The 12,266-nt window shown below is 49.5% G+C and overlaps 1 protein-coding gene across 1 annotated transcript; it reads right to left on the bottom strand.

Annotated features, from left to right (window-relative positions):
* Positions 1–2,370: 2,370 nt before the first annotated feature.
* LOC147636446 (uncharacterized) lies at positions 2,371–12,050 on the bottom strand. Its single transcript, XM_086801884.1, has 2 exons — positions 11,706–12,050; positions 2,371–3,234 (listed from the first exon to the last, which is right to left on the bottom strand). Exons 1-2 carry the CDS (start codon positions 12,048–12,050, stop codon positions 2,692–2,694), a joined length of 888 nt encoding a protein of 295 aa, XP_086658010.1. The 3' UTR covers positions 2,371–2,691.
* Between the last annotated feature and the right edge of the window lie 216 nt (positions 12,051–12,266).

Consider the following 12,266-nt stretch of genomic DNA (forward strand, 5'->3'; position numbering starts at 1 on the left):
TCCAATCCTGTCCTCTGCTGCTCTATCATATTGAAGTCACCACCCATGCACCAAAAGTCAGCTTGGGGAAGGGCCTTCCGGACTGTGCTCCAAAAGAGGGCTCTACCTATAGCACATTTGGGGCATAAACATTGAGAAAGCCAACGCTATCCTCTCCAATCAAAATGGTAACCCACTGTGCTTGCCCCGGAACTATAACTCCTGAGCCTGTCATTGTCTGCAAAAGTTGCTCACTAACAGAAATGCAAACTCCTCCTTGCATCCCTAAAGGGCTAAAGGATGGAGACCAGAAAGTATGACTCCTGCCTGGTAAAATCTTCTTGCATCAGCAAGTGCACCCCTGTGAGAGGTGATGCTCCCCGAGGAAAAGAATGTTGATAGGTCCCCCCACTATGGCTCTCTGAAGCTCTCCTCTGAGGATGCCTCGTCTTTGAAAGCACTAAGGCCCCCCTAAACCCTATATGTGCCATGAGACTATCCGCATATCAATCTCTGTGTGAGGCGGAACTGGCAGAACTACCCTCCACTCAAAGAGTCTTGGGCAAGGGTTTAGACGGGGAATAATCACAATCCGTCATGGGGAGAAGCCGTGCCAAATGGGTGCGGATCCTACCCTCCATGTGGCACCACTCTGTCCGAGCGCGAGTATGCATACTCTGGACTCCATCGATCACAATGGAGGTACCTGTAAGAAGGGGGAAGAGGTATTGTGATAGAAGTATGCAGGAACACAAAAAACAGCACCTCCAAGCTGGCCATCTACTCAACTCCTGCTCAAGAATAGATGCATATAATCTAGCCAATGTGTGACCAATCATGATGGTACGATAATTCCCAGGAAGCATGGGATCCCCTGGCTTGAAGATAGGCACAATCGTGGACATATTCCAAGTCTCAGGAAATCCCTCACACATGGCTCGGTTAAACATCATAGCAATAAGCTCTCCAAGCATATCTCTGGCATGAATAAAGTGTTCTGCTACCAAACCATCATGATCATATGCTCTCCCAGTCCTCATCCTATCAATAGCTTTCCTTACCATCTCAGCAGTAAAGAAAGCACATCCGATGGGTCTGGCAGGGGCGGCTGTCCTGCTGCTGTGTACAGGGATGCTGCATACTCACCCCAAATCTTTGTGGAGGTAATGGCTGGTGATGGTGAATGCTCATGGAATAGTCTCCATGCCTTGCCTGAGTCCTGACTCATAAATAACTGATACAAATCCCTCTCTAACTGAGCAAGATACGCCCTCTTCTTCCGTCGCACTAAGTGCCGGAAGGTAATCCGTGACTGTCTGTGAGTGGTAACACCCATGAGCACCTCTCTCTATAATCTGATCCTCATCTCTCTGCACTCCTCATCATACCAACTGTTCTGGGGCATGTTCCCAGATCGTCTCTGTGTAGATTGACTATGGGGATATGCCTCTGATGCTGCACCATGAAGCATCTCTATCAATATCTGAGTGAGCTCATCTAATGGCCGTCCCCGCTCCTCGGCACATAAGCGTCTGTATATCTCATCCGTGTACACGGTGTCAGTCTCCCTCGTAAAGGTATAACGAGTGTGTGTGGAGACCTGTCCCGATGGAGCTGTGCTGAACTGAAATGTGAGAGTGAAGGACAAGATAGCATGATCCACTGCTATTCCAACCGGCCTAGTGCCTACCATAAAATCCTGAAAAGAGGGGATGAGACTGGGCTCAGCCACAACATAGTCCACTGTACTAGCACCATGCCTATGTGGAAAGCTAGTGAAACCGCCTGATGTCGGGAATCTCTGTAGGCCATTCAGGATGGCCAATCCATGTGCAGTCCCCATGTCTATCAAATACCGCCCATACACTGTATGTTCCTCATCTTGTGAGAGTCTAGATAGGCCCATATCCCTAACATCAAGCTCCCTCAATATCTCCTCTGAGGTATCATAAAATACTGTCTCGTTATGGGCGGTCCTGGCATCGAAGTCCCCCGGGAGAATGATCTCACCATCCCTGGAGAACTCCCAAATGTCATCATCCAAAATAGAAAAGGGAGACTGCCCGCTAGGTGATGCATACACTGATGTACTTGGAGCAAAATAGCATATAGCATACACGGGGGTACCCCCCGTTGGCACTACAGGCCACCTCTGTGGATTTTCCCCCCTCCTATTGTATGATATAGTCTCTCAGTTATTTGTACTTCTTTGCACCTAGGGAGAGTCTCCCTAGCTGCCTTGATTGGTTCTCTGCTCTGTTTTCTTATGAGCAGGAGAGGGGTTTTGTAGCCTAGTGGGCGTTTTTTTATAACTAATGAAAGGATCTTTTCTCGGAAAAAAAAAAAGCATATAGCAATGTAGAGATATCTGCCCGCCATCTCTGCCCTCAGTCTAACCCACATGTACCTAGCCTGCTCATCTCTGCGGACTATATGTATCAGTGGTGGCTGTAGCTCCTCTCTAAACAATACTGCCACTCCTCCTGAGCCCCGTCCTCTATGCTCTGAACGAGTCTCCTGTCTACAAGCTGTCTCCCATCGGTATCCACTAACATGTGGCATGGACTGTCCAGGAGCCTGATGCATCTCACACTAGAAGATGATGTCCCTCCCAGCAGTGAAACTATCCTCAAAAGCCCCTACATCAAGGCGTAGAGATCCATTACAATTCCAAGTAGCAACTTTGAGTGTAGTCCCATAGGTCTCGCGCCGTCATGAAGAGCGCCTCTCCATAATCACCACTCTACCATCTCTATAGAAGGCCACTTTCCCTTTCTCTCGGGCTGCCCTTATCTCGGGCATAACTTCTTTCATGTGGGCAAGTTGCGAGAGTGTGAGGTCATCTCCAAGAAATATTCCCGTCTTCTTGAGTGTAGGACATCTCTTCAAGAAGTCCTTCTTCGCTTCCATGGAGGGGAAACGAATGATAAGTGCTCTCTCCTTAGAAGATTCGCCACTACCTTCTCTCTTCTTTCCCACTCTCCATGCCTTTGTGTGCGTGGCTTCAGGGCCCATCATAGAGAAGAGCTCCTTGGTTTCCCCTTCCGCATCATCACGGTATTTTAGACCAGACACTCGTACATGTAAGGCCCGGGTCTTCCTCCTTTGCTCCTCTTCAAGGGTCATGTTGATGATGGTGGGAGTGGGGATGGGTGGCGATTCTTTACCTTTCCCTTTCTTGGCGACCTCGATCCATTTCTCCGCCTCGTCCATCTTCTTTTGTGTCTTTGTGATCACCTCCACCCATGAAGATGTCTTCTCTTTATGTTGCTCGTCCTCCTCTCGAATGACCCTCATTTGTTCCTTGATGGTATTCATCTCTTCAATAAAGGAGGGCTGAAATTTTCCATTCTCAAGCTTGCTTTTTGAAGAGGCTTCCAACTCCTTTTTGAGGGCTGAGATTTCAGCCGCTTGACTTTTAGCATGCAATTTGGCCTCCACTAGTTCCTCCTTTAAGGCTGAAATCTTAGCCTCTTGCTTGGAAGATCTCTCTTCGAGCTCTTGGATTTTGTCAAATCCCTTCTCGAGTTTGAAGAGGCGGTTTATGATTGCGGTAACGGAAGAGTCGACCATTTTCTTGTTTTCTTTGATAATTGTGCCGAGCTTGTCCTCCACCTTCACGAGCTCCTCTTTAAACCCGGTCTTAGCCATGACTTTTTGCAAAACTTCCCACAGCCAATGGACTGAAAATTAATCCATGACACCAACGCGAAACAGCAACAAAAACAGGGAGGGGGGGGGGGTCAAGTCATGTAGGGGAAAGGGAAAGAGAGGAGATTGAGAGAGAGAGAGAGAGAGAGAGAATGTTATATTAATGAAATGAAATGTTATATTAACGTCTTCAAAAGGCCATAATGACCTATGAGACCAAAAAGTTACATCATGGTGGATCTGATACAATGTCTGGATAAAAAACCAGAAAATGAAAAATAAAGATGATACTACTGGCACCTACAAAATGAAACTGGAACTGGAAGGTAAACAGAAACCCTTATAGGGTGTGAATATAGTGAGAGGGGGGGTACGCTATGGAGGTGAGTGGAGTACAGTGAGGGGATACAATATCATGTGGGACGGGGGGGTACACTATGGAGGTGCCTCCATCTCATAATATGTGCCGCATCGAACGCTGGCGGATCTCCTCAATATCCTCTGTGGTCAGCACCCTGACTGGGTGTCCTGCATGTCTCGCAAGAATAATCCGAATCCGTCGCTGCAACCTCCATCTATGCTGGGATGCCCTCCTCCGTAGTCGTGGGCGTCTGGACCACCCAAGCTCAATCGCACGATCAATTAGTGTACCGCTGGTGTGGGCGGTATCCATGTCCTGCTACTACTGTGGTCCATCTGGCGCAGTGATGGCTGGACTAAAGAAGTCTGTAATGTGCCTCTCAGTTTGGCTCTCTGTGCGCCTAAGCAGGCTATCTCTATATCACCGCAGCTCAAGCAAGAACAATCCCAAACACCTCTGGTCCTGGTACCCCATGACTCTGGAAAGTGGTCCAAAACCCTCTCTGAATAAACACTGGAAACGACCACGTATCTCATAGTATGCAGTACAATAGCATATATAATGCAACTCTGTCTCTGGCTCCCCATGGCATACTCGGCATATCCTGGCCTCAGCTGGTATACCTCTATATCGGCCAATCTCAATCTCAAGCTGGTGTGAGGATGTGCGAATCTGACCAATAGCACATCGTACTGCATGAGACAAGTGTACATCCATGTAACTGGGTCTGATCACAAAACCATCTGCTGTGACCTGAAGAAAATGCTTTCTGTAGAAAGCCATCTTCGTGCCCAGCTCCTCAGTGGGCTGTATCCATGTCCTCCTAATGTCCAGTTGAACTAAATCCTGACGGATGGTCTGGTAATCTCTGTCCGTGTGAGAGTGAGAGAGGGTGCATCCAGAGAATACTGGAAGGGAGGCAATCTGTCCATGCTAAAACCATGTGCCTGGAACCAACATGTCATCTGTCCATACCAACAAGCTGTGTCTCCCTGTAAAGCTAACTGTCGGGAGGACTCAAGGGCGAGGCGTGCATATCTGTCTCGGGGGAGATCCCACAAGCCATGTATGTAGGAGACTGATCTCGTAAGAGCCTCAATCACCAGAGGAGCAGCCGCCAACTCTGCTCGAATAATCTCATGAGGTACCACGGCCTTGGCTCTAATAATCCTAGCAATCATAGATACCAAAGGCCTCTCCATACCTCTCCATCCGCCTGCGCTGTGATGGCCCACTGAAGGTCCCCATATTTGCACTCCATAAAGCATAGCTGATGTCACTAGAGTGTCAAAAAGCCAAAGTTTCATTCGAGGTTCCTGAAACTGAACCTGCGAACACATCCCCTCCAAACCACCCAGGGCTGCATGTGCTCTAGTCAATCTAGTCTCTGCTGCTCTCCTCATCGAAAACACTGGCCCATTGAATACAACCCCAAGATATGTATATGCATCTGTATACTCCACAATCTCTTGCCCATATGTAAATGTGGGAGCTGATCGCCTAACCCACTGTGGCGTGGTGTTAAACACCATAACCTTGGTTTTGCCAAGGTTGACAGACAATCCACTATCATGTGCAAACTCATGTAAAGCATCCAGATGACGCTGCATACCCTCAGGGGAGTCAGAGATCAACACAATATCATCAGCATATAACAATAGTGGGATCCATGTACCTGCTAGCTGGGCTCCTCTGTCCCCCAATCTCTCAATGTAGTCAGAAGCCTCATCCACATACATACCAAACAATGAAGGAGATAACGGGCAACCTTGCTTCACTCCTATAGTGGATGAACCAAAGTAGAGACCCCCTCTGGGGCGCGTACCTGTCCTGCAAACCTGATCTATATAAAGCCATAATCCCCCATATGAGCTCTATGGGTACCCCCATCTCCTGTAATCGCCTCATCAATCTGGCTCTGGGCACTGTATCAAATGCTTTGCGGAAGTCCACAAAGCTACAATAAATCCGTCGCCCATGCGACCTGCCCTCCTCAATAATGGCCCGCAGAGTCAAGATGTGGTCAAGAGTAGAGAAACCTCTCCTGAACCCTGCCTGTCCCTCTGCTCGAATGCTCTCTCTCTGCCCATCTACTCAACTGCTGCTCAAGAATGGATGCATACAATCGTGCTAGTGTGTGACCAATCATAATAGTGCGATAATTCCCTGGCTCCATAGGGTCCCCTGACTTGAAGATAGGCACGATGGTGGACCTACTCCAAGTCTCGGGTAAGCCTTCACACATAGCACGATTGAACATCACTGCTAGAAGCGCTGCCAGCATGTCTCTCGCATGAATAAAGTGCTCAGCAACCAATCCATCATGATCATATGCTCTCCCAGTCTTCATCCTATCAATGGCCTTCCTTACCATCTCTGCGGTAAAGAAAGTACATGTCTGTGGGCATGGTGCTGGCGGGATAGGAAAAGGTGTCTGTCCAAGAACTGTATATAGAGATACTGCATAGCTACCCCAGACCTCTGTAGAAGTGATGGCCAAAGCAGGGGAGGACTCATGAAACAAATGCCAAGCCTCCCTCGAATCCTGGCTCAAGAACAGCTGGTATAATTCCTGCTCTAGCTGAGCAAGGAAGGCCCGCTTCTTCCTTCGCACAAGGCGCCGGAAGGCAATACGTGATTGTTGGTGAGTAGTGACTTCCAAAGCAACCTCCCGCTGCAGTCGGGCTCTTGTCTCTCTGCACTCCTCATCATACCAGCTGTTCTGGGGCATACACCGAGAACGCTGTCTCTGGCCAGGCTGAGTATGTGGCATAGTCACAAGGGACGGGGGACGGGGACGGACGGGACGGGGGACGGCCATAAGCAGGGAACGGGGACGGGGGAGGGAACGGCACTCAAAAATACTTTTTTAAAAAAAAATTTTCTACTCTACACTTATTCTACTTTGGAAGTACATCAAAATGAGCACAAATTTACACTAAAATGGTAAGCTTTTGAGTCATATTAATAATTAAGTAGATACAAAATGAGTCATGACTCAAGAGTCAGGACTCAGGAGTCAGGACTAAGCCTTAAGGAGGCAAAATACATGGACGGACTCAAATGAGTCAATGACAAAAAAGTGCTGAAGACTAGAGGCTAGAGACTAGAGCTAAGTAGTAAGGCCCATGAATCATGATCCATGAATGATCATCCACGTGAAGTGCTCGCCTCATGGTCATGGGTAGCTTGTGCCAAAGAAGCATCAAGCTCATCCTCAGTCTCATCCTCACTGGCATGCTGCTCCTGCACCTCATCCTCTTGTTGCTCTTCTTGTTGACTCATCTCCCACTCGGTGAAGGAATCTGCCTTCTTGGTCACGCTCTTGCAAAGCATTCACAAGTTCGCGCTGACGAAGACAAGGTCATTGGCACGCTCTACCCCGAGTCGGTTCCTCTTCCTAGAGGCAATGTGGCTATAGGTACTCCAAAGTTGCTCCAAGCAAGAGGAGCTGACGGCCTGGCTAAGTATGCGGATGGCAAGCTGCTGCAGCTCTGGTCCATCTGAACCAAAGTCCTCCCACCATAGAGTAGCACCAACTTTGGAGCGGTCAACCTGTGCATCATGACAGCCATAGGAGCCATGAAATGACCTGTACATCGAAAGCTGGTCCCTGATCTTGCGCCTAACCGATGCATCAGGCACAAGACGATCCAAGATGATCCTCCATCCAGCGCTCACCTCCCGGTCGCTCTCCTGCTTGTTGCCTTGGAATTCTGGGTCCACCACATAAGCTGCTGCATGCAATGGAGAGTAGTAGGAATTCCACCTTCCTAGACACAAGGCATGGATCTCCTTGTATCTGTCTTCGTCAGGCACGAAGTCTTTCAACTTCTCTATCATGCGATCCATGGCCTCGTAGACTTTGCCTATGCATGGTTGCATAGCATCTACAATCCTCAATAGGTGGACTATGGGCCTCACCATAGCATTTGTGGCCTTCACACGCTCCCACCAAGAGGCGTCATCCGCCCGTAGCCTACACTCTTGGCCAGTGTTTGTATGGGACTCTTGCATGGCGACAAACTCGTCGCTAAGGAAAAGCCCCCTCAAAGCACCGCTACAATTGTTCAACCAGCCCAACATGAGAAAGTTGTAGGCAAACCGGGTGTCGGAATATTTGAGGAGAGAGAGACAAGACCTCTTGTTGAACTCATGCCGAGTCTTTGGTGGTTGAGGACAAAGGAGACCATGGTGTTGGCCTCCTCAATGAGCGGGCTGATCCATGGTAATGCCCCGATGTCCTTGAGGAGGTTGTTTAGGCAATGAGCCATACAAAAGGACACCGTGACATGTCTATACATACCCTGGAGAATAGCTCCCGCTGCCCTATTGGAAGGCTCCCCATCCGCAACAAAGCCCACTACATGCTCGGGGCCAACGATCTCCATGGTGGTAGCCCACTCCGCCGCAAGCACATCCGCGCTCTTCCCAGTGCCGGATGCATCATGAGATGAGATGAAGTACATCTCTCCGCGTGAATATGCAACCATGTCTTGAATACTCCTCTTGCGGGTGTCACTCCATCCATCCACAATGAGGGAGACTCCGTTCCTCTCCCATTGCCGCTTTGTGTTGTCGGCCGCTTGCTCTACAATGCGCTTCTCCTTCTCGAGCAATGTAGTGCGCAAGCTCTCGGATGAGGGGGGCGTATAGGTTGAGCCATACTCCCCAATCTTCTTAACCATGACCTTGAAGTATTCCGACCTATTCAAGAAAGTAATTTACTAATGAGAAGGGGACTAGGATGATGAAAACATGAATGATGAATTGGCAATGATCGATTGCACTTACCTAGCCGCTTGAAAGGCAATGTGGTCGTGGAAGAAGAAGCGGGCCACCGCCATATCCACCTCCTCCTTCAACTTGGGGTTCCAATTCTCCCCAAGTGTAGATTGTCGCCGTGGGCCACGTAATGATTGAGAGGCCGTGGAGATGGAGGGTGCCGGTGTCGTGGGGATGGAGTAACATTCCGACTTGATGGTGAAGGTGATGGTGTGCATGATCCTGATCCACCACATGACTCCATTGTAGAGGCTTGAGTTCCTCTCCCCATCGTCGCGGGATCCACGGCCACTCGTGGTGTCCTTCTTGTCGCTTCGACCGCTTCGTAGACGCTAAGCTTGTCAAGAAGTTCCCGTCTCTTCTCGGGCGTGACATTCGTGCAAAACCTCACCTCATGCCCACTCTCATGCAAGAGGTGGGCTCGCACTTTGTCGGCGCCACCCGTTCGCCGGTACGGGCAAAGCTTGCATACCCATGGCCGAGAACCGCCTCCATGAACGGATGTGGTGTAGTTAACCTCCTCCCACCATGTCCATCCCGTTGTCCTTCTACGAGAAGCCCCGGCACGTGAGGAGGATGCCATGGTTGAAGATGGCTTGACTCTTGAGCCTTGAGGAATGAGAGAGAGAGAGAGAGAGAGAGAGAGAGAGAGCCTTGAGGAATGAGAGAGAGAGAGAGAGAGAGAGAGAGAGAAAGAAAGATTTTATTAACGTCTTCCAAAAGACCGAACTCGGCCTATGAGACAAATCGGAGTACCTGTATGGGGTATCCTCTGTCATCCCAACAAAATGAAAAAGTATTGAACAAAAAAGCTGAATCTGGGTGTGCAGGCTTGGAAGTTGGAAGAGTCAAGACTCAAGAGGCTTGAGGGAGAGGTGAGAGCCTAGGCCCTAGAGCTTGGAACTTGGAAGTTGGAAGAGAGAAGAAGCTTGAGCCTTGAAAGCTTGAGCCTTGAGAGTTGTGAACTTGTGTGTGCTTGTGGCCTTGTAGAGGCTTGTTCTTATATAGATAGGCAAGAGAGAGAGAGGAAAGCCTCAAGGGCAAGAGAGAGAGAGAGAGGGCCAAGCCTCAAAGAGCCAACGGCCATAAACGGCTAGAAACGGGCAAGCGCAACGGCCAAAAACGGCAAGCGCAACGGCTCTCTGCCGTCCCCGACCACCGTCCCCGTCCCTGCGCCGTCCCCGTCGCCGTCCCCGTCGCCGTCCCCTGTGAGAAACGTTTCGTGGGGGATGTCCGTCCGTCCCCGTCCCTGCACCGTCCCGAATCGTCGTCCCGGCGTTCAAAGCCTCCGTCCCCTCCGTCCCCTGTGACTATGGTATGTGGATATGCCTCTCTCGCTGCATCCTGTAAAGTCTCTGTTAGTATATGGGTCAGCTCCTCCAAAGGTCTCCCTGGCTTCTTTGTGTACAGACGTCTATAAATCCCATCTCTGTAGACAGCATCAGTCTCTGAAGTAAAAGTATATCGAGTGTGATCTACCCCTCGTGTCCTCTGAGCTGTGGTAAAGTGAAAAGAGATGGTCAATGTCAACAATGCATGATCCACTACTACCCCAATGGACCGAGATCCAACTGTGAAGTCCTCAATGCATGAAACAAAGCTCGGCATAGCCATAACATAATCCACTGTGCTAGCACCATGTCTATGTGGAAAGCAAGTAAATCCAGCGCTGCTGACGGAAACCTCTGCAAGCCATTAAGTATGGCCAACCCATGTGCAGTCCCCACATCTACCAAATATCTCCCATACTCTGTGCACTCCACATCCTGTGAGCGTCTGTCTAATCCCATATCCAGAGTGTCCAGCTCTCTCAGCATCTCCTCTGAGGTATCATAAAAGGCTGTCTGGCGGTTGCCTGGCTGGGCATTAAAGTCCCCTAACAGGATGATGTCTCCATCCCTAGAGAACTCCCATATGTCATCATCTAGCACAGAGAAAGAAGACTGCCCTCTAGGTGCTGCATATGTCGATGTACTAGGAGCAAAATAGCATATGGCAATATACAGGAATCTGCCTGTGTCGGCCCTCAGTCTCACCCACATATATCTGGCCTGATCATCTCTCCGAACGATGTGTAGAAGCGGTTGCAGCTCCTCCCTGAAAAGAACTGCCACCCCCCTGATCCTCTACTACTGTGTACCGATCTCATCCCTACTCTGCAAGCTGTCTCCCATCTGTATCCTGTCACCTGTGGCATCATCTGACCAGGGGCCTGGTGAGTCTCCGAGTAGAAGACTATATCTCTATCTCTAAAGCTATCCTCAAAGGCACCTACATCAAGTCTGAGGGATCCATTGCAGTTCCAGGCTGCCAGCTTTAATTTGGTCCCATAGGTCTCGCACCGTCATGTAGAGCGTCGCTCCACGATGACCACCCTCCCTTCTCTATAAAATGCTATCTTTCCCTTTTCTCTTGCCGCCCTAATCTCTGGCATGACTTCCTTCATATGTGCAAGCTGTGAAAGTGTAAGATCGTCACCAAGAAAAATGCCTGTATTTTTTAAAGTGGGTTGCCTCTTCAAGAACTCCTCCTTCACCTCAATAGAGGGGAAGCGAAGTATGAGAGCTCTTTCCTTTGATGTTTTCCCGTTGCCTCCGCCTTTTTTGCCCATTCTCTAGGCTTTTGCGTGTGCCGGATTGTCAATCCCTATCAACACCATAAGCTCCTTCACCTCCTCTTCAACTTTATCCCCGTCTTTAAGGCCGGTAATCCTCACATGCAAAGCACGTGTATGTCTTCGTTGTTCCTCTTCCAAAGTCATGTTAATGATTGTAGGTGTAGGGGTTGTTATCTCCTTACCTTTATCCTTCTTGGCGACCTCTATCCACTTCTCCGCTTCATCCATCTTCCTTTGAGTCTTGGTGATGACTTCCACCCATGAGGAAGTCTTTGCTTCGTGTTGCTTTTCTTCTTCCTTAATTGCCCGTACTTGTTCCTTGATAACCTTGAGATCTTCTATCATGGATGGCTGAATTTCACCTTCTTCAAGTCCACCATTTGCCTTAGCCTCTGCAAGCTCCCTCTGAAGAGTTGAAATTACGCCTTTGAGCGTGTTGACTTCCCCGTGAAGGTCTTTGACTTCTGCTATGAGGTCTTCCTTCTCCTCTTTCCACCGCTTACTCTCATTGAATACCATTTGGAGAAAGTTGGCTTTCTCCTTCCACCATCCCTCCATCTCCGCCTTCCATTCCTTCATCTCCTTTTCCACATTTGTTATCCTCTTGTTTGTGACCATAAAGGTCGTCTTCATCGGGTTGCGCAAGGGGGAAGCCATGGAAGAATTGAGAGAGTTATGTTGCAGCCTTGGGGCCTGAGCAAGGGTGGGTGGGAAAAGGGGGGCACACACCCTTTCCCCACCCACCCTAGCGGAGAGAGAGGCGGGCCAACATATTTGAGCAAGGGTGGGTGGGGAAAGGGGGACGCACACCCTAGCGGAGAGAGAGACGGGCCAGTAGTACTGTGCGACGAGCAGAGAGGACGGCTACGAGAG

This window comes from Cibotium barometz, chromosome 8 (genome assembly GCF_041138505.1).
Source record: "Cibotium barometz isolate CiBa-2024 chromosome 8, ASM4113850v1, whole genome shotgun sequence".
Classification (NCBI taxonomy): Eukaryota; Viridiplantae; Streptophyta; class Polypodiopsida; order Cyatheales; family Cibotiaceae; genus Cibotium; species Cibotium barometz.

Coding starts and splice junctions, on each gene's coding strand:
- LOC147636446 (XM_086801884.1), bottom strand. CDS start 12,050: ATGGCTTCCCCCTTGCGCAACCCGATGAAGACGACCTTTATGGTCACA. Junction 3,235..11,705: donor TCAAGGTTATCAAGGAACAA/GTACGGGCAATT, acceptor CATAAAGAGAAG/ACATCTTCATGGGTGGAGGT.